The 24,569-nt window shown below is 52.0% G+C and overlaps 3 protein-coding genes across 7 annotated transcripts; all 3 read left to right on the top strand.

Moving 5' to 3' along the window:
* The first annotated feature begins 460 nt into the window (after positions 1–460).
* Positions 461–4,068, top strand: ALDOC (aldolase, fructose-bisphosphate C). 4 transcript variants are annotated; one of them, XM_089900728.1, is made up of 10 exons: positions 477–578; positions 1,147–1,200; positions 1,634–1,755; positions 1,842–2,053; positions 2,167–2,221; positions 2,316–2,476; positions 2,597–2,680; positions 2,924–3,098; positions 3,239–3,438; positions 3,568–4,068. In XM_089900728.1, the coding sequence occupies exons 3-10, from the start codon at positions 1,644–1,646 to the stop codon at positions 3,661–3,663; spliced, it is 1,095 nt and encodes a 364-aa protein (XP_089756854.1). In that variant the 5' UTR covers positions 477–578; positions 1,147–1,200; positions 1,634–1,643; the 3' UTR covers positions 3,664–4,068. The 4 variants fall into 4 exon arrangements, with proteins under 4 accessions (XP_022451536.1, XP_089756854.1, XP_089756856.1 ...); XM_089900730.1 differs by lacking the exon at positions 1,147–1,200 and adding an exon at positions 1,221–1,306 and having other exon boundaries at positions 486–578; XM_089900729.1 differs by having other exon boundaries at positions 487–578; positions 1,150–1,200.
* A 1,690-nt stretch (positions 4,069–5,758) lies between these two features.
* Positions 5,759–18,311, top strand: PIGS (phosphatidylinositol glycan anchor biosynthesis class S). Of its 2 annotated transcripts, none has more exons than XM_022595570.3 (12): positions 5,759–5,861; positions 6,142–6,281; positions 6,366–6,477; positions 9,672–9,761; positions 10,179–10,270; positions 11,743–11,950; positions 12,233–12,375; positions 13,093–13,279; positions 14,103–14,248; positions 14,808–14,908; positions 15,696–15,906; positions 16,265–18,311. In XM_022595570.3, exons 1-12 carry the CDS (start codon positions 5,828–5,830, stop codon positions 16,538–16,540), a joined length of 1,740 nt encoding a protein of 579 aa, XP_022451278.2. In that variant the 5' UTR covers positions 5,759–5,827; the 3' UTR covers positions 16,541–18,311. The 2 variants fall into 2 exon arrangements, with proteins under 2 accessions (XP_022451278.2, XP_022451279.2); XM_022595571.3 differs by having other exon boundaries at positions 13,093–13,207; positions 16,265–18,290.
* A 94-nt stretch (positions 18,312–18,405) lies between these two features.
* UNC119 (unc-119 lipid binding chaperone) lies at positions 18,406–24,165 on the top strand. Its single transcript, XM_022595573.3, has 5 exons — positions 18,406–18,659; positions 22,180–22,293; positions 22,809–22,911; positions 23,023–23,195; positions 23,461–24,165. The coding sequence occupies exons 1-5, from the start codon at positions 18,434–18,436 to the stop codon at positions 23,571–23,573; spliced, it is 729 nt and encodes a 242-aa protein (XP_022451281.1). The 5' UTR covers positions 18,406–18,433; the 3' UTR covers positions 23,574–24,165.
* The last annotated feature ends 404 nt before the right edge of the window (positions 24,166–24,569 follow it).

Genomic DNA, 24,569 nt, shown 5'->3' on the forward strand with positions numbered 1-24,569 from the left:
CTTCCCCAGATACTCTGGTAACTGGACTGCTTGTTCCCTGGCTCACTGCCTGTAGCCCTGGTGAATAAGGGGGTGAGGACAGAGAAACTCAGTTCCTTACTCTCTGCCCTGGACTCCCACACTGTTGGTGCCTGTGTCCCATCTAACCCAACTGTTGTGATTGTTTAGGTGACCCTCCTTCACCAGACCAGGCTTCGTCCCCAACAGCCATCACAGTGCTCTGCACATGGTAAAGGCGATTGTGGCAGAAATGAGGCGAGGCCATTTCGTGCCCATGGGGCCTTGGTGGCTGGCCCGCGAGGTGGGAGGGGGACAGTGCGCAACCACCTCGGAGATCCCAGCAGAGTAGTCACTCCACCTCGTCGCCCCGCCTCTGTGGGCGTGGCCTCGCCGCTGACTCCAGTCCTGGGAGAGGGCGTGGCCAGGGCGGGGAGGTGCTGGCCCCGCCCTCCGGGGGAGTCACGTAGCTCTGCAGTCGCCACAGCCTCATTTACAGGAGCCGGGCTTGGAGCCACAGCTGCTGCGGACCTGAACCCAAGCTGCTCCTGTGGCTGCCGCAGCTAACTCGCCGCGCACAGGTGAGGCCCGGGGCGAAGCGGGAGTTGCTCAGCATCTCCGCTTCCTCTCCCTGACTCTTCTTTCTGCCTTCCTTACCCTGCTCCTGGGGGCCCCTTGATGTGCCTTCTCAGCTCTCTCTTTACATTCTCTCTCCCTTCTGTCCACTGGAAACCCCACACCACTGCTCAGCTTCTCCCACACCACTCCTTCCTCTTAAGCTCTTATGCAGCTTTTCCAATCCTAAATCTTCTGCCTACTGGATTTTTCCTTGGGGTTAGCCTCTCTCACCCAGACCATTTTAATCTCAGCCTGCTGCCTCTCCTAGGCTGAGTTCCCTCTCCAGTTCTCCTCCCTTCACTAGTTAACCTGTCTCACCATCATCTCCCCACAAGTCTCCTCCCTGCTGCTCCTGCATGTCTCCCTCTCTCTCCTCTCAGGCTCTCTCCTCATTCCTTTCAACCCTGATCCTCTGCTCCCATTCTCCTGACTGCCTAGGCAGTTAGGTTCAGGGAATGGAGAAGAGGTTATGGAAGCCTGTGGCCGTGTTTTGTGCCACTCCTCCTCCCTACCCCCACTCTTTTCCTCCAGAAGCTGAGGGAAGAGGGGTGATGGGTAATTTTGCCTCATTCTGAAGCCTCTGAAGTAAGTGCATTCTCCCTCAGGGCCCTGCTGAGGATGAGAAGAGGGAAGGTGGAAAGGCCAGTGCTTACGCCCACCTGGAGAAGGGGCCAAATTCAGTGAAAAAAGGGTTGGCATCTTTATTTGGGCAGTAGTTTCATAAGAAGACCTGCAGCTTTGGGGCTGCTCACCTCCCCACCCCCACCCTGGGGCTGGGAAGGGTGCCCAGCAGGGACAAAGGGAGATGTGGGAATTGGGGCCCTGAGCCTGCTGGCTGTCAGAGGGATTGGTGCCATTTTAATGCCCAGGACCCATGCCAAGGACTGCTGCTGCCCTGTTCCCAGCCCCTCCTTGTTGGGGTGGAAGGAAAAGGCCGTTCCTCTCCATATGGACAGGAGAGGAAGCAGAGGAGGTAGTGGGTGGGGTCCAGCTTTTATACCTTGTCTCCATTCCACAGAACTGTCACCATGCCCCACTCGTACCCAGCCCTTTCTGCTGAGCAGAAAAAGGAGTTGTCCGACATTGCCCTCCGGATTGTGGCCCCAGGCAAAGGCATCCTGGCCGCAGATGAGTCTGTAGGTAGGTGGGGGCCTGTGGTCAGGTGGGGAAGAAGTATCCAGGGAGCCCTGGGGATGACCTTCCCACCCTACTTTGTTTGCCCCCAGGCAGCATGGCCAAGCGGCTGAGCCAAATTGGGGTGGAGAACACAGAGGAGAACCGCCGGTTGTACCGTCAGGTCCTGTTCAGTGCCGATGACCGTGTGAAGAAGTGCATCGGAGGTGTCATATTCTTCCATGAGACACTCTACCAGAAAGATGATAATGGTGTCCTCTTCGTCCGTACCATCCAGGATAAGGGCATTGTCGTGGGCATCAAGGTGCAGCCACTGGCCCTGGATGGGGGCTGAGCATGGAAATAGGTGTGTGGGTGTGAGGGGTGGCAAGCAGAATCCTGCCTGGGTTCAGTTCTGTGCCTGTGTTTCCCCTTCAGGTTGACAAGGGTGTAGTGCCTCTAGCCGGAACTGATGGAGAAACCACCACTCAAGGTACAGGAGGGGTGGGCTTCAGGACCACAGGGTTGTTGGGTGGTTGCTGCTGGCAAAGAGGAGCAGAGTAATGAGGCTGGCACTATGCCTGCAGGGCTGGATGGGCTCTCGGAACGCTGTGCCCAGTACAAGAAGGATGGCGCCGACTTCGCCAAGTGGCGCTGCGTGCTGAAAATCAGTGAACGCACGCCCTCAGCACTTGCCGTTCTGGAGAATGCCAACGTGCTGGCCCGCTATGCCAGCATCTGCCAGCAGGTGTGCCTGTGTGTGTGACAGGGGTCAGATGGGTGCTCTGTGCCTGGGGGCGAGAGGGTTACATGGCTTTCTTCCATCTTACCGACTGCCCATCCCAAGATACTCTGCTCTTACCTGCAGAATGGGATTGTGCCCATTGTGGAACCTGAGATCCTGCCTGATGGAGACCATGACCTCAAACGTTGCCAGTATGTTACAGAGAAGGTGAGTCCACACCTGGGCACAGACATATACCACAGAGAAAGCCTGACAGGGAGCCTGTTGCCCACAGTCCCTGGCTCAGATGCAGGCACCTTCCTCAAGCACTCTTTTACTTGCTCCCAGAATGTACCTGTGAGTCTGACCTGTACCCACCCTCACAGTCATGCCCACCCAGCCCTAGACAGAGAACCTAATGTAGTGAGTGGCAGGGCCCCAGAACCTTAGTAAACCTCCTCTGATCTCCAGGTCCTGGCTGCGGTGTACAAGGCCCTGAGTGACCATCACGTGTACCTGGAGGGGACCCTGCTCAAGCCCAACATGGTGACCCCTGGCCATGCCTGTCCCATTAAGTATAGCCCAGAGGAGATCGCCATGGCAACTCTCACTGCCCTGCGCCGCACTGTGCCCCCAGCTGTCCCAGGTACCACCCTGCTTCCAAACCTGTTCCTTTCCCTAAGACCCATTCTCACGTTCTTCCCCCGTTCTTGTGGCCTCCAGGGGTTCCTTACCCTGGAAAAATAAGGAGTGATCAATCAGTTTGTCTTCTCTTCTCCACCCTAGGAGTGACCTTTCTGTCTGGGGGTCAGAGTGAAGAGGAGGCATCTCTCAACCTCAATGCTATCAACCAATGCCCCCTTCCCCGGCCCTGGGCCCTCACCTTCTCCTATGGGCGTGCCCTGCAGGCCTCTGCACTCAACACCTGGCGAGGGCAACGGGATAATGCTGGAGCCGCCACTGAGGAGTTCATCAAGCGGGCCGAGGTTGGGAGCTAGAGGTGGTGGGTGGGGAGGTGGTGTGTAGCCAGGCAGGGTCAGCACCCAAAGGCTGTAGTCTGGGAGGGTTCAGCACCTGTGGACTGGGTCAGCCTACTTACCCCCTTCCTTTTGCAGGTGAATGGCCTTGCGGCCCAGGGCAAGTATGAAGGCAGCGGAGAAGATGGTGGAGCGGCAGCACAATCCCTCTACATTGCCAACCACGCCTACTGAGTACCCACTCCATACCACAGCCCTCAGCCTGGCCACCTGCACCCAATTTTGCCTGTAGTTACGGCCAGGGCCAAGTAGCCATGAAGAGTGGAGATGCCTCCACCCAGCACTGAGTCATCTTCCTTTTTTCTTCTCCCCTCCCCTCTCCGATTGTTGCACCTGGGACCATTGGATGGGAGGATAGGGAGCCCCTCATGACTGAGGGCAGGAGAACTTGCTAGAAGTCAGAGCAGGATGCCTGGGTCTCCCCCGTGCCTCTGCCAGCCCCCACAATTTCCCCATGACGGGGTTGCTTCTCCTTGGGCTCTCCTTGCCCACCCTCTCTCCTGGTGCTCTCTCCTAGGGCACCAGAGCTGACTCATGCTTTTGGTACATACCACATAGCAAATAAATGGTAGCAAAGCATGCTACTTTGTCTGTCTTTTTTACACATCCAATTCCTACCTCCCAGTTTCTGATCTCTGCTGACTACTGTCTCTGAGCCTTCTCTGACTGTGGAGGTGGAGAGGGTGGGTTTTGAGTTTTACTGGGCTTTAAGTTTGGGGGGGGAGGGGCACACCCAGTCACCATTCTCAGCTCAGGCTCTTGCTGTTGATGTCCGAGGCTGGAGCGTGGCAGTATGGAGGGCTGTGAGTCTTTCAGGAACTGCCACTTCAGAGGCACTTGGCAGCAGGTGCAGAAGGATGGAGTGAGGCAGGACTCAAGCTACTTCTGAACGCAGCTTTTGCACATGGCCCCAAACTGGGATAAGAGGCGATGGGAGAAGTCTCTCACCTCTCAGCTGTGTTAAGCCCTAATGAGGCTTGACACATTTCACCTGGGGGAGCCACTGCAGAAGGAGCACCTGGGTTGCCCAACAGGGAAAATCCCCAGGGCTCAGCGATGCCCGACACAGCAGGTTATCTAGCAGGTTGCCGAGAGCTGTTGCTCACTCCCAGTTGGGATAGATAGGGGCACAGAGGGAACCAATTTAAGGGTCTGGGCAAGAGCAGACCTGGTGAAGTCTCATAATGAACTTTGACCACTTAGCTTGGACGTGGGGCTGTAGGTGGAGCACCTGGGTCTATCTGAGCAGATGAAAAGATGAGAGAACCTGCTGTGTATTCTGTGTGAACTGGGGAGGCCATGCTCTGTGTGAAGTGCACAACCAATGCTCCGCCCAGCTAATTATTGCAATATGGGTGTGTAGGCCGATTGTGGCCTGATCTTGTGTTAATAAAAATAGCTCAAACTTACATAGCAGTCTCCTGCCAGGCCCTATTCTAGTCACTTTACAGTTGTTAACTCATTTACTACAATTCTACATAAAGTAGATACTATTGCTATCCCTATTTTATTTATTAAAACAATTTTATCGTTCTTGGCCACGTCACGGGGCATGCGGGATCTTAGTTCCCCGAATCGAACCCACGCCACCTGCAGAGTCCTAACCATTGGACCGCCAGGGAATTCCCTGCTATCCCTATTTTAATATGAGGAAACAAGCACAGAGAGGTTAATTAACTTCTCAAGCTCACTCAGGTAAAGTGGTGAAGCTGGGATTTGAACCCAAGTGATCAGGATCATCCAAATTCTGTGCTCATGAATTTTCAAGAATTTTAAGTGAGGTATTCAGACTTTTAACAAGTTGTAAATGAATTCAAATGAATTTTAAAAATACTAAATGAACTAAATAGCCTAAAAACGTACTATTAGCTTGCTCCTCCGAAAGAGGAGCTCTATAATAGGGATGATAAACAATGATCGTGATAAGCGACTTTCCGTGTGCTCTTTCCATGAATGACCTCATTTTAGTCAAGAATCTCCATTTTTCAGATGAGAACACTGAGACTTACAGCTTCCCGTGGTCTCCCGGCTAGTATTTAACAACTTCAGAGTTTGCGCTCATATTCCCTGGGCTAGGAGTGGGTTCCACAAGGAAGCGCAGGGTGTCTTCCAGCAAAACCGAAACCCGCACAGCTCCTCAATCGCCGGGTCAGCGTCCTTTCAAGCTCTGGGAGAAGCTCTCTGCGCACCCTACCCACCTTTCGTCGGTTTTCGTCTGGACTGCCGCTCGTGATTGGTCGCGATCGCTGCCGTGGGCACGCCCACTCCTTGCGGGTTTCCGATTGGGGGAGGCCTACGCAGCTCCTCCCCTCGGCGGCAAGAGTGGTTGGAAGCGAGTATGGCGGCCCCGGGGGCCGCAGCTACAGACCTAGGTGCGGCGGCATTCGGGAGGGGGCTGCGGCTCGCGGATTGCGAGGGAGGAATGCGGGGGTGGGGACTGTGTTGTGCCAGAGGTCCCGCGAATGGGGGTTCGGGGTTCGTCTCAGACAGCACCCCTTCAGACTAGGGTCCGGGCCCCTCGCCGGGGAATCCCTTCGAGTGCGGCCTGAGAGGTTCTGAGTACAGGTTGCTGGGGCTCCTCCGCGTCGGGGGTGGGGCCGGCACCCGAGCCCACCTCTGGCGGCGCCTCAGTGGATCCCTCCGTGTCCCCAGAGGTGGTTCGAGGCAAGCGCGCCGCCCTTTTCTTCGCCGCGGTGGTCATCGTGCTGGGGCTGCCGCTCTGGTGGAAGACCACGGAGACCTACCGGGCCCCATTGCCTTACTCCCAGATCAGTGGGCTGAATTCCCTGCAGGTAAGACTTCGGTGGTGGAGGACCAGGGGACAGCCCACCGGCAAGATGGAGACTCACTGATGGCCCTGATGCTTCTTCCCGCAGCTCCGGCTCATGGTGCCGGTCACTGTCGTGTTTACCCAGGAATCAGTGCCATTGGACGACCAGGAAAAGCTGCCCTTCACCGTTGTGCATGAGAGAGAGATCCCTCTGAAGTGTGAGTTCCTGATCAGGGCTGCCTTTCTGGTCTGAGTTCAGTCCGCAGATAGGTTGGATAGGAGGAGCATGGGTATACCGTAAAGGTGATTACAAACTTATTAAAAGGCCACTTTGAATGAACAGTGTGTTTGCTAAGAAAAAAAGCAGCTTTAAATTCAGTTATTCGCCATTAAAGGGGCAGTTTTATTCATAAAACAGTTGTGCTACCTGATCAGAAGTAGATGATGCTCATTACGGGATAGGGGAGGATGTGGGATGTAGTGGAATGAACACAGGGTTTGGAATCAATTTGGACTTACATACAGGCCTTATTCAGTTTAACATTAAATACTTTACGGAGTGTTAGGCACGTAGGTATCAGGAATTTGGGGGTGAATAAGAAATTGATATTGGTTTCAAGAAATTCATAGGTGGGGAGAGAGACAAAGAAATCTCAGAAGTATATAAGTATATAAGAAACAGAGATTGTACTTAAGAAAGAGACTATAACTGTCTGGAGGAAAGAAAGGTAGAGAAGGTTTTGAGAGCTGTAATTTTTAAGCCAGATTTTTAAAGGATACGTAGGAATTCAAGTTAAATAAGGAGGAGAGGGAGGGATAACACTAGTTAGTAATAATGATAGCTAATATTAGTTGTTCATTATATGCCAGAAACTCGGTGAAACACTTTACACGTGTTGCCTCATTTAATCCTAACATTATGATCCCCATTTTAAGTCTCTTGTCTCTTTTATTATATACCAGCTCTCCCTACCCCATCCCAATGTACTTGTTTTCATTGATTTGTTGGAGAAACCAGGTCATTTGTTTGATAGAACATCTCACATTCTGGATTTGGCAGATTTCTTCCTCTTGGTTTCATTTAACTTATTTCTCTAGTATCCATATTTCTTATAAACTGGTAGTTAGATCTAGAGGTTTACTTAAAATCAGTTTTTTAATTTTTAAAAATTTATTTATTTATTTAATTTATAATTTGGCTGAGTTGGGTCATCATTGCTGCTCGCGGTCTTTCTCTAGTTGCAGCGAGCGGGGGCTACTCTTTGTTGTGGTGCAAGGGCTTCTCATTGCAGTGCCTTCTCTTTTTGCGGAGCATGGGTTCTAGGTACACAGGCTTCAGTAGCTGCAGCACGTGGGCTCAGTAGTTGCAGCGCGTTGGCTCAGTAGTTGTGGCTTGAGGGCTCTAGAGCGCAGGTTCAGTAGTTGTGGCGCACGGGCTTAGTTGCTCTGCAGCATGTGGGATCCTCCTGGACCAGGGCTCGAATCCGTGTCCCCTGCATTGGCAGGCGGATTCTTAAGCACTGTGCCACCAGGGAAGTCCTAAATTTATTTTTTGGCCGCACTTTGTGGCATGCAGGATCTTAGTTCCCCGACCAGGGATTGAACCCATGCCCCCTGCAGTGGAAGCACAGAGCCCCAACCACTGGACTGCCAGGGAAGTCCCCAGGTTCAGTTTTGTTTTTTTTTTAACATCTTTATTGGAGTATAATTGCTTTACAGTGGTGTGTTAGTTTCTGCTGTATAACAAAGTGAATCAGCTATATGTATACATATATCCCCATATCCCCTCCCTCTTGAGCCTCCCTCCCACCCTCCCTATCCCACCCCTCTAGGTGGTCACAAAGCACCGAACTGATCTCCCTGTGCTATGCAGCTGCTTCCCACTAGCTATCTATTTTACGTTTGGTACTGTATATAGGCACATATATACAATGGAATATTACTCAGCCATAAAAAGAAGCGAAATTGAGTTATTTGTAGTGAGGTGGATGGACCTAGAGTCTGTCATACAGAGTGACGTAAGTCAGAAGGAGAAAAACAAATACTGGATGCCAGCACATATATATGGAATCTAAAAAAAAAAAGTGGTTCTGAAGAACCTAGGGGCAGGACAGGAATAAAGACGCAGACGTAGAGAATGGACTTGAGGACATGGGGAGGGGGAAGGGTAAGCTGGGATGAAGTGACAGAGTGGCATGGACATATATACACTACCCATGTTCAGTTTTTTAGGCAATAATACTTCACAGTTGGTGTGTTGTACTTCCTATCGTGTTATATCATGTAGTGGCCTGGTTGTTTCACTTTGGGTGATGCAAAGATATTTAGTTCAGATATTGTCAGCTTGACTTCTGTATTTTAGTTCTCTGTCAACCTTTCACCTGATGATTTTAGCATCTGTTGATACTGGAATCCATTTCATTAGGTTGCAAAATGGCAATTTTTAAATTCTGCCATTTCTTCTGCATTCTTCTGGAATTCTGTAAAGAAGAACTTTCCCAATAAATTTTAGGTTCAGCTTGTCAAGTTCCAGGTGGTGAAAAAAATCCCTTTGGGATTGCCTTACATGTTTAGATTAACTTGGAGAGAATTGATATTCTGAGAATATTTAGTTTTTTCATCTAGGAGCCTTGTATGTGTTTCCATTTTATTCAGATCTTCTTTTATGTCATTGAGTAAAGTCCTGGTTTTTTTTTTTCTTACAGTTTTGTACATGTATTCCTGGATATTTTTATATTCTTTATTGTTACTGCAATTGGGATTTTTAAAAATATTGCTTTTTTAATATTGCTGGTATTTATTAGAAAGCTACCCATTCTTGCATTTTCTTATAATAGTTTTTTAGTTGGTTCTCTTTCATTCCCTTTGAAAATAATTATACTACTTCAAAAAGTGGCCATTTTGTCTCTTTCAAATATTCATGTTTCTCTTTTTTCACTTATTGCATTGGTCAGGAACTTCAGGAAGAACAGTGCTGAATAATAGGGGAGATAGCAGGCATCCTTGTTTTCGTGGTAATTTTAATGGAACTATAGTGTTTTGTCATTAAGTGTGCATCTTATTTTTATCAAGAATGTTCACTGAGTTTATTTTGAGACATCTATTGAAACGATCATATGGTTTTCCTCCTTTTACCTACTAATGTAATGAATATTGTAATAGATTTCCCTGTGGGGAGGGTACTTCAGGTTGAAGGTGCACAGCGAGAGGCAAGAGCTGGGCAGGTGGAAGAGGTGGAGTGTCATGTATTTATATCATCCATGCAGAAATCATTAGAATTGGCTGTTGCTTCTTGGTATTTCTCTGCAAACAATCATCTTGCTCTCCTCGGACACTGGACAGCATTAGGGCTGGAAGGGTTGGCAGAGTCTGACACTTGCTCTTCTCATCATGCTTCTTTCTTTTCTCTAAGACAAATTGAAAATCAAATGCCGTTTCCAGAAGGCCTATCGGAGGGCTTTGGATCATGAGGAGGAAGCCCTGTCATTGGGCAGTATACAAGGTACTAAGAGGGGTGATCATTTTAACAGGAAGCCCTCTTTTTCCTTCTGATCTCTAAGTGTGTAGTTTCCATATCTTGTCCTTTTTTTGGGGGGGGGGGGCTGTGCCGTGTGTCCTGCAAGGATCTCAGTTCCCTGACCAGGGACTGAACCTGGGCCACGGCAGTGAAAACCCGGAATCCTAACCACTAGACCACCAGGGGACTCCCTCCATAACTTGTCTTAACTCCAAAATCTCTCTGGGAAAGCTGGGAATGAGATACCTTGTGTCTCAGCCTGGGCCACCGAGGGCCAAGCCTGGCCACAGTGTCAGCTGGGTGTGAGCAGGAGGTGGAGTGATGGGTTAGGCACCGTGTGGGAGCCAGAGGGAGAGGGAATGGTGTTTGCGCTCCTGGTACACCACCTGTTCTTGTCCCCAGAGGCAGAAACCATGTTTGCTGAGCCATCGGAGCAAGCAGAGGGCTCCCTGACAGTGTACGTGATCTCTGAACACTCCTCACTTCTCCCTCAGGTAGGGTGAGCAGAGAGGCTGCGGACATGCCTTCTCCCTTCAGCTTGTCCTCTCCTAAGTCTCCTTCTTGCAGTATTGCTGCCCATTCCTTCCGATTGCTACAGAAAACTCTCCTCAAGTATTTTTTAAAAAGAATGCAAATAGAGATTGTTTTCATTGACTCTGGGTCTTTCTAAATCCAAGGCTTGTATGTGGTTAAAGTTCCATTTTTTTAAAGAATAAATTTATTTATTTATTTGGGCCGCATTGGGTCTTCTTTGCTGCACGTGGGCTTTCTCTAGTTGCAGTGAGCGGGGGCTACTCTTCGTTGAGGTGCGCGGGCTTCTCATTGCAGTGGCTTCTCTTGTTGCGGAGCACGGACTCTAGAGCACAGGGGACTCTAGAGCACAGTTGTGGCACACGGGCTTAGTTGCTCTGTGGCATGTGGGATCTTCCCGGACCCGGGCTCGAACCCATGTCCCCTGTATTGGCAGGCAGATTCTTAACCACTGCACTATCAGGGAAGTCCTAAAGTTGCAATTTAAAGTGGAAAAAAAATCAATAGGGTTAAAGAAGCTGGTTTGAATGGGCTGTGATGATAATATGAGGAGCAATACATTGACCTTTTCAGTTTCTGAGCAAAAGGTTTGGTGGGAGCTGTACCAGCTACCATTTTATTTTTTAATTTATAATGAAATATTAATTATTACAAAAAGATGAAGGAAAATTTTAATAAACATCCATGTACCCACCCCTAGCTTGCAAACTATAATACAGCCCTGTGCATCTCCATGATTATATCCCACTCCCTTGCAGCCAAAGGTGACCATAGTTTGTATGTATCATTTTCATATTTTTCTTTCAAGTTTTATCACATATATCTCTATAAACAATATGTTTAATTTTATATATTTTTGAACTTTATATAAATGCCGTAATGAAGCGCATGTTCTTCTCTAGTTTTCATTTTGCTTGACCTTTATGTTTGAATCATCTATGATAATATGTCTAGTTGAATCTAATGCATTCATTTAAAATTCTGTCTAATGTTTCATTGTATAAACATATCACAATTTATCCATTCTGTTGCTGACAGGCATTTGGATTGTCTCCAGTTTTATCCTATTACAAATAATGCTGCTGTGAAAATTCTTGTACTTGCCTCTTTGCCATTTGCCATTTACTTATATCAAACTTTCCAGTTGTTTGTTTATTCTTGCTCAGCATGCCGTCTCTTAGTTTCCAGCCCATGAAGATATAGCTGTTGCCTGCACCTATGTCAACTGGGAAGGAGAAGGGAACTGAAATGAATGAAAACACTCATATATACCCATAGCTCAGAAATGTTGACATAATAGTTCTCAATGAGTCTAGAGAGGTGCAGACCTGTTGGTCGGTGGCAAAAGGCCAGATTCTCAAAGACAGGAGCCAGAGTGCTCTTCTGCTTTCTTCCCTGAGCCGTGGGCATTCTGTCCCTTGCTTGCCCCTCATAGGACATGATGAGCTACATTGGGCCCAAGAGGATGGCAGTTGTGCGGGGGATAATGCACCGGGAGGCCTTTAACATCATTGGCCGCCGTGTAATCCAAGTAGCCCAGGCCATGTCTTTGACTGAGGACGTGCTTGCTGCAGCCTTGGCTGACCACCTCCCAGAGGACAAGTGGAGCTCTGATAAGAGGCGGCCTCTCAAGTCCAGCTTGGGTAGGGTGACCAGGCTGTGCCACGGGAAGGGAGAGGGAAATGAATTATGTGGAGACAGTGGGGCAGGAGGGGAATCTGCATGCAAACGCTTCACTCCTTTCTTCTGTGGTTTCATCTTTTTCTTAAAGCACTCAGTGTTCCTCATCCCACTTTTATCCTCCCTTTGCGTCCATGATGGCAACCAGCCCCATTTCAGAGGAGAACCAAGTTCAACTCAGCCAGGGGTACAGGCTGCCTTTGATCCACAGATGCCTCTGGCTTCCCTGACTCCTGTTTTTATAGGCTATGAAATCACCTTCAGTTTACTCAACCCTGACCCCAAGTCCCATGACGTCCACTGGGACATCGAGGGGGCTGTCCGGCGCTATGTGCAGCCCTTCCTGAATGCCCTCAGAGCTGTGGGCAACTTCTCTGTGGACTCTCAGGTGAGACTGGGAGCAAGTTGAGGAGCCCTTTTCCCCGCTGCACCATCCTTTTCCAAGTCCCTCCATATTTGGCATTTACAAGTGTAGTCTGTTCTTCCAGCTCTTTGAGCTTGCTGATTTGCCAGGAAATTCCTGTGTATGTATATGGTTCTGGGGTCTACTTTTCCTCCTTGGTGTCCAGCTTGGGGAGTTTTGTCAATGCTTGTTAAAAAAGTAACTTCCTTATGGCTCCCTCTGGAACTGTATTCACCAGTTGTGCCATCCTAAAAATTTATTAAAAAACAAACAAAAAAACTTCCTGAAATATGTTAATGTAGTAACAATAAAGATGTGATGAATGTAGTCTTCTGAATTACACAGTGTCCTTTTAGGGAAAAGGTGGGAGAAATTTTTATCAGGTCTTGGTAGTGGGAGAAATTACTTCTGAATAACTGATTTGATTTGATCTTGTGGACACTGAATTATGCTATTCTTTGTTTAGGCTGTGAGAAGGCCTGGTAAAATAACGTGGTGTTCAAAACCTGGATTTAGTGTGTTAACTTTACCCTTAGCTTTGTTATTTTTTTCCCTACTCCTGCTTTCTCTCGGCCTTGATTTTTGTCTCTTATATTTTGCCTTGCCTAATGGTTATCTTTTTAAGGCACCTCAAATCTTTTGGGGGGACAAATTGGAATATAGCTCAGTAGACAAATAGTATGCTCCCTCTTTGCTCTACAGATCCTTTACTACGCAGTATTGGGGGTAAACCCCCGCTTTGACCCAGCTTCCTCCAGCTATTATTTGGCCGCACACAGCCTCCCCCATGTCATCAACCCAGTGGAGTCCCGGCTGGGTGAGTTCCTGACGATGAGGGTCTTTCTGCCAGGCCGGGGAAGGACCCTGAAGGCTCAGCCTGGAGTGGGAGGTGGGTTATATATAGCGATGGCTCCCAGGTTGGGTTGGTCCAAGGGCGTTGAGGAGGTGCTGGGCATTTAGGCTCCTTTTTCACGATAGTCTGTTGATATCTCCATCTCCACACTGTCACATCGAAAAGCATTGATTAAACATTCCCAACACTTTTTATAAACAAATGGATAGGCTGCGTCTCCCTCCCTGCAAGCCATCCAGGAAAAATATGGCCACACGTGTAGGAAAGACAGCAGCAGAAGTACAGGAAGGCAGAATTTGAATCGACAGTTCTGCTGATTGAGGCTGAGGAACCTTGAAGCGGGGGTTCCAGTTTTTCATTTTGGCGCTGGTACCTCAGAAGAGTAGGTAGTACAGTACAGTAGAACTGTAATAGAGGCAAACCAAAGGGAGTATATCACTAGTTGTGGAATTTTAGGCACCAGGGTTAGGCCAGTGTGGACCAAGGGGTATGGGTGGGGCAGCACATGAGGCCTTGGCGAATTCCTCCTCCCTCCCTGCTTCCCTCCTTCCCTCCCTTCTTTCCTACAAGGTCCAAGGGACTGCTTTATGGCACTGCCGAAAAAGGTGGGAGGCTGTTGGAGGAGAGGCGATTTGGGGGCAGTTTGAAGCTGAGGACTGCACTTCATGTATGTGGCACATCTCGGGAGAATGCTGAGGTTGTTTACCACAGAAACCCAGGCCTGGAGGATATCCTAGTGATTATCAGTTGGGGAAAATGAGGCCCAGAGTGAGTGACCAGCAAGTTAGAGGCTGACCTAGACCTAAGATCTAGACCCAGCGTGTTTGGTGTGCTGACTCCCCTTCTCTTTGTGCCACAGGATCCAGCGCTGCCTCCCTTTACCCGGTGCTCAACTTTCTACTCTATGTTCCTGAGCTTGCCCACTCCCCCCTGTACATTCAGGACAAGGATGGGGCTCCAGTGGCCACCAACGCCTTCCACAGCCCCCGCTGGGGTGGCATTATGGTATGGTCACACCATGGAGACCCCAGAGCCCAAACATCAGGGGTGTTCATTGAGACTGTTCCTTCTGTTGTTCCTCTGGTGTCCTCTGTGGCCCAGCCTGGGTTGGGGGCGGGTGGTGAGGTGCTGTGAGCTCGTGCCCCCCCCCCGCCCCCCGCCAGCCCCACTGCTTCTTATTTCCATCAGTGTTTATATAGTAGGACCCTTTTGCACTTGCAGTTTGTGCTGACTTAGGACTATTCTGTGTATAACTTAGATCTTGGCCCTGTTTGTGGGAGTCTTAACAAGGTTGGGAATGTTGTCTCCCCTGTTAGATTGGAGTTTCTCATGGGTAGGAACTTTAAAATGGAATTAAAAATATTTCTTTAACAAGATTTTTGAGGGAGTAGAGGAGATAATTTATATAAAGCTCCTAATAGCAGGTATTCCAAAAATATTAGGTTTGTAATTTTTAAAGAGCACAGAGTATGTCTTCCTTTCTTCTCATGGCCTCCAGAGTGTCTAGGGTAGAGCTTTGCATGGTCCTGGCGTGATGTTGAGGCACCCTTATTTCCCCCTGCAGGTATACAATGTGGACCCCAAAGCCTACAATGGCTCGGAGCTGCCGGTGAGAGTCAAGGTGGACATGGTGCGGGTGATGGAGGTGTTCCTGGCTCAGTTGCGGTGAGGTCCTGGGGGATCCACTTGGGGGCGAGGCCACTGAGACTGACCACAGTCTCCTGGGCTGACTGTAGTAAACCCTCACTTGGCAGGGATACCTTGGCTGTGCCTGGAGCCCCAAGGAAACCAAGAAAGGTTTCCAAGGATCACTTCATCCTTCTCTTAAGAAAGACTAGTTGTTGACAAAAAGCGTTTTAGGAAAAATAGGCTCATGAATGTCAGGTCCATAGGCTGTGATTAGGGATGCTTAAGAAAATAGCTGTTAATTCTTGTGCGAACGAATCTATTGATAGTGGCTTCCTGATGCCCTGTGTTGAGTATTCTAAGGCTGTGTCTGGGCTCATCAGGAAAGAGGATTCTGATTGATTAGCAATGTCTGCCATGGTGCAGGAATAGAGAGGCACAGCATGCATGCCTTGTCAGAGGTGGTCCTGGATCATCCCTTAACTAAGGCTCAGGGGCCCCGTTTGTCCAAAGAGAGGGTACACAGGGTGAGGGGATTAAACTAGTTGGTGTTAATTAGAAATATTTTAGCCATGGAACCTTTTTTCACACAAGATCTTATAATATAGAAACAATATAGAAACAGGTAAAAGTGAAAAACCACTGGTTAAATTGGGGCTTGGGGCTCTGTGTTACTTAGTGTTGCTGCTCACCCCCTAAGACGCTAAGGCACTTCCTACAACCCCTGTGGTTCTGGGTGAGATCGAAAATCCTAATAGTTATTCTAGGAATCCTGACCATCTTCTCCCACCTTCTGCCCCTTTGACCTTCTTTGCTGTTCCTACAGGCTGCTCTTTGGGATTGCTCAGCCCCAGTTGCCTCCAAAATGCCTGTTTTCAGGGCCTAAGAGTGAAGGGATAATGAGCTGGGAGCTGGACCGGCTGCTCTGGGCTCGGTCAGTGGAGAACCTGGCCACAGCTACCACCACTCTCACTTCCCTGGCCCAGCTTCTGGGCAAGATCAGCAACATTGTCATCAAGGACGATGTGGCATCTGAGGTAAGCAGGCAGGGGATGGATTCTGTGGCCTAGGACTGGAGTGGCCAGCAGGGCCCAGGGTGTGGTGAAACCAGAGAGCCATTTGAGGTCCAGAGGATGTGTGGGCATGCCATCCTTGAGTGCCCAGGCTTCCTCTAGAGGTCAGTGCCAGCTCCCTAGTAAGGAGTCTAAGTGCAGGTGTGAGGTGTTAAGCAGGCACTAAGAAGATACCCCCTAGCCCTTTTCTACCGGCCTCCATATATCCTGGGCGAACTCCAGGCAACCTGCCTGGTAGACGGAAGACACAGTGAGGCCCTCTCCCACCCTCCCCACCAACCGATGCCTAGGACGTTTTGGTAACCCTCTGCCCCCTTCCTAGGTGTACAGGGCCGTAGCTGCAGTCCAGAAGGCAGCGGAGGAGTTGGCCTCTGGGTACCTGGCCTCTGCCTTCGTTGCCAGCCAGGAAGCTGTGACATCCTCAGAGCGTGCCTTTTTTGATCCCTCGCTCCTCCACCTCCTCTATTTCCCTGATGACCAGAAGTTTGCCATCTACATCCCACTCTTCCTGCCTATGGCTGTGCCCATCCTCTTGTCCCTGTTCAAGATCTTCCTGGAGACTCGCAAGTCCTGGAAAAAGCCTGAGAAGATAGACTGAGCAGGGCAGCATCACAGTAGGAAGCCTTCCTTTCCAGCCAGGAGGGGAGGTGTTAGATTGAGAGGCACATAATGGGGCCTGCCACAAATGACTTGTCTCCAGCCTGCTCTGTTGCTACTCCAGCAGTCAAAGTATAACACTCCTTCCCGTTCTTCTGACTCAGGTCCCTCCCACTCTTCATCCCCCCACCCCCCACCCCCCTATCCTCAAAAGACACATCATCTGGGCCTCCTTACCCGGCCTGAACTTGAAGGCCCTTTTCTGTCTCCCTCTGGAGCAGGGGCAGCTTGTGCTTCTGCCCTGTTCCTCACAGTCCTCTTGCACTGAGAGGGAGCATTAGGGGAAAGCCCTGGGTTGGATTCTAGGGCCCTTCCCTCCACGCTTCTCTCTAACCCCTCAGGGAGAGCCCTAGCACTGCTCTCGTAGAAGGGGCCAAGCACCTGTCACCTCTGGGACCTTCTCCTTGACTCCCCTCCCTCCTGGCTGGCTGTACCTGTTGTGTGCAGCCTGATGCTGGGTGTGGCAGAGGTTCCCTTCACCCTTTCATAGAGGCAGTGTGGTGAGCGGGGAAAGTTCTGGACTTGGGATTAAACATGCCTGAATTCAAACCCTTGCTTCTGTACTTATCATCTGGGGAGCTTTGAACAAGCCACTTAATCCTCTCTGAGCCTTAGTTTTTCATTTGTTAAAATAGTACTAATGATACCTCCCCTACAAGGTGGTTGTGAGGATTAAATGTGATGAGCATGTGATAGTATCTGGTATATTCTGGGCTCTCGAGAAACATTGGTTGAATGTGAATTGGAATGATATGAAGTATGAGCATACCTTTCATTCTTCATTCGTGTGTAAGTAATGGTTTCCTGGTGTCTGTCCTCCTGGGCTCACTGGTCCATTTTGCTTCCACCTGGCCATGTGCCCTTCTTGCCTCGATGTCCTGGAGGGCCCTGTGGTGGCTGGACATTGTAGGCTATTGTCCTTCGGTATGTCCTGGGTTGTCTAGCAGGGGGTCTGGGAGAGAATAGCTTGTACCAGTGTAAGCCCTCAGATACTAACTGATTCATAAATTCAAAAAAAGAACATACAGTTGACCCTTGAACAACATCGGGGGTGGGGTGCCCACCCTCTGTGCATTCAAAAATCAGAGTATAATTTATATTTGGCTCTGTTGATCTGCAGTTCCATATCCAGAGATTCAGCCAACCCATCGTGTAGTACTGTAGTATTTTCTACTGAAAAAAATCCACAAATAGGTGAACCCACGCACTTCAAACCCATGTTGTTCGAGGGTCAACGGTATTGAGCACAGGCTGCACGGGGCACTGTGCTAGGTGCTGGGTATTATAGAGAACAAAGACAGGATCTCCACTTTCACCGAACTGGTCTTTTAGGAGGCGGAGGCAGTGAGCAAATGAAACTAATTTCAGATAATGCATTAGAAAGAAAAAACAGGCTGATCAGATAGTGCCTGGGGGTGTTTGAGAGGGTCTCTGAGCAGATGACATTTGAGCTGAGACCAGAAGGACAAGAGGAGGCCATCTGGGGGAAGAGCATCCCAGGCAAAGACCCTGAGGTGGGAACTTGCTTGCGGGCAGAGGGAGGGGCGGAGTGGCTAGAGCACAGCGAGTAAGAAGGAAAAGGTAGCCAAAACCCCTTAAAATCCCTATCGAAAAAATGAAAGAAGCCCAGGGCGGGCCGCCTCCCTGCCCCGGGTGAGTAGCCCAGGTGGGCGGGAGGTGGGCGGGGCCAGTACCGGGCCCACCCTGGGGGCGGGGCGGTACCTGGGGCCCCTGCCCGGCCGGGGGCGGGGCTGCGGACGCTCCCCCTTCCCCTCGGCTCCAGCCGGCGCAGGCAGCCGCCGCGGCAGCAAGCTGGCTGCGGCCCCGGGAGGCCATGAAGGTGAAGAAGGGCGGCGGCGGCGGCGGGCCCGGGACGGGGGTGGAGCCCGCTCCAGGGGCCTCGGGCCGGAGCGTGGAGACCAAGACGGAGCTGCAGGCGGAATCCGAATCCGGGTCCGAGTCGGAGCCGGAGGCAGGCCCGGGGCCCAGGCCGGGGCCGCTGCAGAGGAAGCAGCAGATCGGGCCGGAGGACGTGCTGGGGCTGCAGCGGATCACGGGCGGTGAGCACCCGCGAGGGAGCGCCACCCGCGGGCGGGAGCGGGAGAGCACGAGAGGGGGCCCTCGAGGCGCGCGGAGCCCGGGCCCCCGCCCCCTTTCCCGCCCTCCCCCGCCTCCCCTCCCCCACCAGAGTCCCCCTCCACGTCTGACTCCCCCTCCACGTCTGACTCCAGGCCTGAGATCTCATGTTCCCCCTTCCCTTGATCTCTCTCTGCGTCCCTCTTGTCCCTTTAGAGATTTATTTCCACCCCACTCCTTCCTTTTTGAGGAGTCCATCCCCCTTTCCCAGGTGGAAGTGGAGCAACACCTGCAACTGTGACCCCTTCCCCACAGAGTCTTCAGAGCCCTTTGAAGATTTTCTCTGCAATAATGAGGAAGGGGGCTGAGTGCAGTCTACCCTCAGTCTCCTCCACCCTGGAGGCTAGATGGAGGCTGAGTTACTAGGGTGGTATCAAAACCCTCAGTTCTCCCCGACCATTAATGCCTTCACCCTGGACACCCCAGGAATTCTGGGGCCATCCCCCTCCCCAGGAAAGGACCTGAGGAGGAAGGTTCAGTGGGTTGGCTCTGGGCGCTCTCAAGGGAGTGGGTTAATGCCCACTCTTAGCCTGGACTAGGGCCTGTCCTGTTTTGGGAGGCCAGGTCTCCACTGTGGTTGAGTTTCTGAGCCGGACTGCCTAAGTTGAAGTTCCAACTTTGCCATGTATTGACTGTGTGACCTTGGGCTAATTTCACCTCTCTGAGCATATTCATCTGTAAAACGGGGATAATGATACCTACCTTGCAGAGCTATTGTGAAAATAAATCCTCTGATTTTGCACCATGCCTGGCATGCTGTGCATGCCCTGTAAATAGGGCTCTTTTATCAATAGTGCTGAGGGCCCCACAGGACTGCTCATGGCTGCTGCCTAGAGGCAGACAACTGGGCATTCAGGGCAGGGGAGGGGGTCACCATAGGCAGGGAACAAGGACTGGAAAGTCTCATGGCAGAGGCAGTGGCTGAGCCTCAAAGAACAGAAGGCGTTTGGAGTGGCCTACTACCTTGGTCTCATTGATTTGTAACCCTGCCGCAGCTCCCTCTGAGAGAGCAACTCTTGGGGCTCCCCTGTGGGGGTAGGGGGCAGATGCTGGAGTGGACCTGAGCTCTGGAGCTGCAGGAGCAGCAGAGCCCAGGGCTTCCAAACAGAGCTGTGGAGGAGACCATGATGGCAGGTCTAGGCCTGTGCATCTGGGTTCTCGGGGGACCAGCATCTCCCGTCTCTCTGAGCCAGGCAGCAACCATTCTTGGCTAGGCCCCCAGAGCGCTGAGCTGCCTTACCCAAGCAGGCACTGGTAGAGGGAGGGGGCCTGGGCCAGTCCGATGTTGGTGCCAATTGGGCTGTAATTGGCAACAGCAGCATTTAGGATTCAGGTTAGCTCTGGGGCAGAACTTCCTTATAGGGTGTATAACTTGTCCAGGTCCTAGGTAACTTTAGAAGTTATTTTGCAACTATGGGGGCTTCCAACCCGTGTACAACCGTGTGTCTCTGAATTTGGAGGAAATTTATAGCCCTTAGAGATGCGGCATCTGCTGTAGATGAGCAGAGGAAGAGTCTTCACAGGAGCCCTTTCTTTTGTAAAAGTTGAGAACAGGCCTCCAGGACTCTCCTCACTGACACCCCTGCCTGGTCTCTTCTGACCTTAATCGCACAGGTCTGAGGTTTTTTGTTCCTGGATTACTCAGCCCTGAATCCAGCTTAGGAAGCTCTTTGTGGCTGAGGGGAAGGGAGCAGTTGTGTTCTGAGCCCTCGGCCAGTCTGCCCCTTCTCTGGCCTGACCCTCGGTCCCAGGCCTCATCCTTCTCTAGCAGAGGGAGGGAGTGGGGGTGGTGTCCTGAGCCATGGGCCTCTCCTGTTCCTCACTTCCTCTAAGGACGGAGGAGTTGATAGGTTGAGTTTGCGGTAGAATAGACTGAGGTCATACTGCAAGTTGTTCTCAAATGAGAGGAGAGGCTCCAGAAGTTAGAGAATGGGGGAAGAAGGAGGGCTTTATGGGGAGCTGGGAGTTGGGCAACTAGGATGCTGTTCCCAGTTCTGCCGCATCCTCTCCTTATGCCCCGCACCCTCCTTCTACATCTTTGGATTAGTGCTTACTTTCTGTGAAAATAAGGTGTGTACAGCGTGAGGTAGGAGTTGCCTACTTCCATTCATCCTCCTCTCCTCTCACCACCATGGGCTGTGGTGGGCAGGCCAGGGCTCAGGCCCCTCCACAAGCCCTATGTAGTCCCTGCTGGACCGCAAGGTGCCAGGTGGCTACCAGGAGGGCTTCCTGGAGGGGGCTGCCCCAGGCTTGAGGGAGAGAGAATGACTTTACATTCACTTCCTCTTCCTGCCCCAGAGGAATAAGAGGTGGTCTAGGGACCTGGAGGGTGATTTCCGGGCCTCTACGTGGAGGATGTGATGCTATGCAGGCTGACAGCACCAGAGCCCCCACTGCACCTCTCTGTTCCTTCCTATTTGCTGCCAGGGCCTCCTTGAGTGCTTGCAGTTGCTGCTGCAAGAGCGGTGAGGGTTGGATCAGGCCCTGCTATTTCTAAGCTTCCTCAAGCAGGGCCCACCACTATTCCTGGTTCCTCTTCTGGGCTCGAGGACTTCCCTTACCCCATGCACACCCCCGATGCACCTGCCACACCCTCTTACTGGCCTTGCCTGTACTCTTCTCTCTGGGGGTGGCTCAGCATCAAGGCTGGATGGATGACCTTTGAGGGGGTTCCCTCTGTTTGCTAAGACCTCCTCCTGCTTGAAGATCAACAGGGATGGGAGCAAAGGTGGCTCCCTTCCCCCCAATATTCCAGGCTCTGGGCTTGAGTCAGCAGAGCTTTGGCTAAGCTGCTTAAGGGAGCTGGGTTTGTGTAAGCCTCTTATGGGGAGAGGAGGGGCCGGGGTGGGGGGTGAGGAGGGATAGGGAAAGGGTTGTTCGCTTGCCCCAGCACTACCCAGGTCAGAGAAAGTCCTTGTTTGACACACCTAGATGTGTGCCAGGGGTGGCTATGGGGTGGGGGCGGGGGCATCCTCTCCCGAGGTAGAGCTGTGTCACCCCTGTTAGAGTGAGGTTCCTAAAAGCAGGGCTCTATCTTCCCTCTCATGGTGGCGGGGGAAGGGCTCCCCATTCAGATTAGAGACTCATTTTGTTAACCGTCACCGAGCCAGTCCTGGCAAAGCAGAGGCTGGAATAAGGGCCCTCAACCCCTGGGTGGGCGGCAGAGTGTTGGCAAGCTGACCTTGTCCTCCACCCTGCCCCCCCCCGACCCCAGAGGCTACCAGGATGGAACGATTTGTCTCCCATTAGATCCCAATGGCAGAGCTATGTCTCCCGCACACTATGGGGGCTCCCCCAGGGTGGGGGCTCAATTCTCTCTTTCTGCAAGGCAATGACCTTAGGAGCAGGGAAGGTGGTAGCTAGTTCAGGGTTCCACTAAAGCTGAGTTGGCAGCAGGGGCTTCTGGGCAGGCCCCTTCCTTGCTCAGCCGCCCGTCTCCCCTAGACTACCTGTGCTCCCCTGAGGAGAATATCTACAAGATTGACTTCGTCAGGTTCAAGATTCGGGACATGGATTCAGGCACTGTTCTCTTTGAAATCAAGAAGCCCCCAGCCTCAGGTGAGCGGGTTGGGTGGGTCATCAACAGAGGGAGGTGGGCGAGGGCTGTGAAATGGGCTGCCCAGGGACTCCTCAGGCTACAGAGGAGTCAGAGCAGAGCTGGGATTTGCACCCAGGCCTTCTCAGGAGACACCAGGCAGGGGGGGCCTCTGCCTGGGGCTGGGCCTCTTCTTTTCCTTCCCTGTGCTCCTGGGGTTAGACATCTTGGGAAGACAATCCTGCCTCTTCAGTCCCTGCCAGCCTGCCCCCTGCAGGCCCCCTTGGGAACTGCAGTCCCAGAGGCCCCAGGTCTTTTTGTCTCTTGCGGCTCAGGGAATCTCAGTTGAAATTGGTGACCCGCTGACCAGTTGGAAGCAATTGGAAGCATTCAGCCAGTGGTCTGAACCCTCAATATACATCAGGATCTCCTGAGGAGTTTTGAAAAATTCAGACAGATGCGGGCCCTGGGGTGAAAGCCCGGGTGGGCATGGGCCCCAGCCTGAAACCCACTGAGCCCCAGCTGGGGTGCATTACAGAGCGGTTGCCCATCAACCCACGGGACCTGGACCCCAATGCTGGGCGCTTTGTCCGCTACCAGTTCACGCCTGCCTTCCTCCGCCTGAGGCAGGTGGGAGCCACGTGAGTCACTGGGCCGGGGCGAGGGCTAGGGGTGGGGGCTGAGGTGCGGGTGAGGGTGGTAGGGAGCCCTTCTTGAGTCCCAGCTCAGCCCCGCCCCGTTCTCTCACTCAGCGTGGAGTTCACAGTGGGAGACAAGCCTGTCAACAACTTCCGCATGATTGAGAGGCACTACTTCCGCAACCAGCTGCTCAAAAGCTTTGACTTCCACTTTGGCTTCTGCATCCCCAGCAGCAAGAACACCTGCGAGCACATCTATGATTTCCCCCCTCTCTCTGAGGAGCTGAGTGCGTGGGCAGGGCCCTGTGGGAGGGATGCAGGGGGACTCAGAGAGACCAAGTTGTGGGGAGTGTGGGTCTGAGCCCCTTTCTTCCCTCCCTGGGTCTCTTGTGTCCGGCCACCATTCGTGTGTCATCTGTAGGGAAACTGAGGCTCAAAGAGGCTGGGGGAACTCTTTGTTCAGCTTGTCCGCGTCCCCTAGTCCTGAAGCCCCTGCAGTGGCCTGGCTCAGGCTTCTGACCTTTGCCCCAACTGGCTGGGTCTCTCTTGCAGTCAACGAGATGATTCGTCACCCATATGAAACACAGTCTGACAGCTTCTACTTCGTGGATGACCGGCTGGTGATGCACAACAAAGCAGACTATTCCTACAGCGGGACGCCCTGACCCCCAAACCAGCCCCTACCCCAGGAGGGTCCTGGGCCCGCAGCCGTGACCACCCCAGCACTCACCTGTCAGCCCCAGGTCTTCTGCCTGGGCAGTGCTCCAGAAGCCCTGAACCCTTAGTCAGTGTTGGGAGGGCGGGTGCCTGATGTCCCCCGTCCAAGTCTGTGCAGCCCATGGGGCCTGGCACGTGGGGTGGGGTGGTGGGGGCTGTTTGCCTCCATAGCCAGGAAGACCTCCCGTGGGAGGAGTAGCCAGTACTTGCGGACAGCCGAGCTGGGCCTCTTGGGCCCAAGTTTCAGAATAGTATTCCCCTATCCAGGCTTTGACTAGGTCGGGGCAGGGACCCATTTCCTGTCCCCTGCCCACCACTGACAGGACATTTAGAGTTGTAAATTCACAGAGGAAGGTCCTTGTGGGGTCTGGCAGTCAAGCTTCCCAAGGGGGTCTGGGCTCTGACCACAGCCCCGGCCTCTACCATCAGGGGCTGAGATCCTGCCTGAGGTGTGGGAGGGACCTGCCCAGATTGCAGCCTGGGGTAGGGGTTGGACCAACTGTATATAGTTTTCAATAAACTCTTTCTCCTTTTCTGTTCTCTGGTTGTGGGCCAGCATGTGCGTGTGCTGGTGGCTGAGGGGGCCGTGATGTGGCCCCAGGGCCCTCCTGTCTCCTAACCCGCTGCAGCCTGACCCCCACCCGGCATCTAGAGTCAGCACTTAGTATGTGTTGCAGCTGGAAAGGGTTTTTCCTTTGATAAGGAAGGAGACCCAGGCCTTGAGAGGGGAAGCTTTGGCCAAAAGTCGTAGCCAGCCCTGAAGAACAGAGAGAGGCTGGGACAAGGGCCCCCGACTCTACGGTGGGAGGGGAGGTGTTGGGGAGGTGGCCTTGCCCTCTACCCCACCTTCCCTGACCCCCAGAGGCCACTAGGACCATTAGGTTGTCCTTTTAGCCCTCATCAGTGAGAGAAGGCTGAGGCCTGGGGCCATCTTGCCCTCAGCT

Source organism: Delphinapterus leucas, chromosome 19, assembly GCF_059928025.1.
Source record: "Delphinapterus leucas isolate spDelLeu-1000000601 "Yukka" chromosome 19, BTC_Dleu_Yukka2, whole genome shotgun sequence".
Classification (NCBI taxonomy): Eukaryota; Metazoa; Chordata; class Mammalia; order Artiodactyla; family Monodontidae; genus Delphinapterus; species Delphinapterus leucas.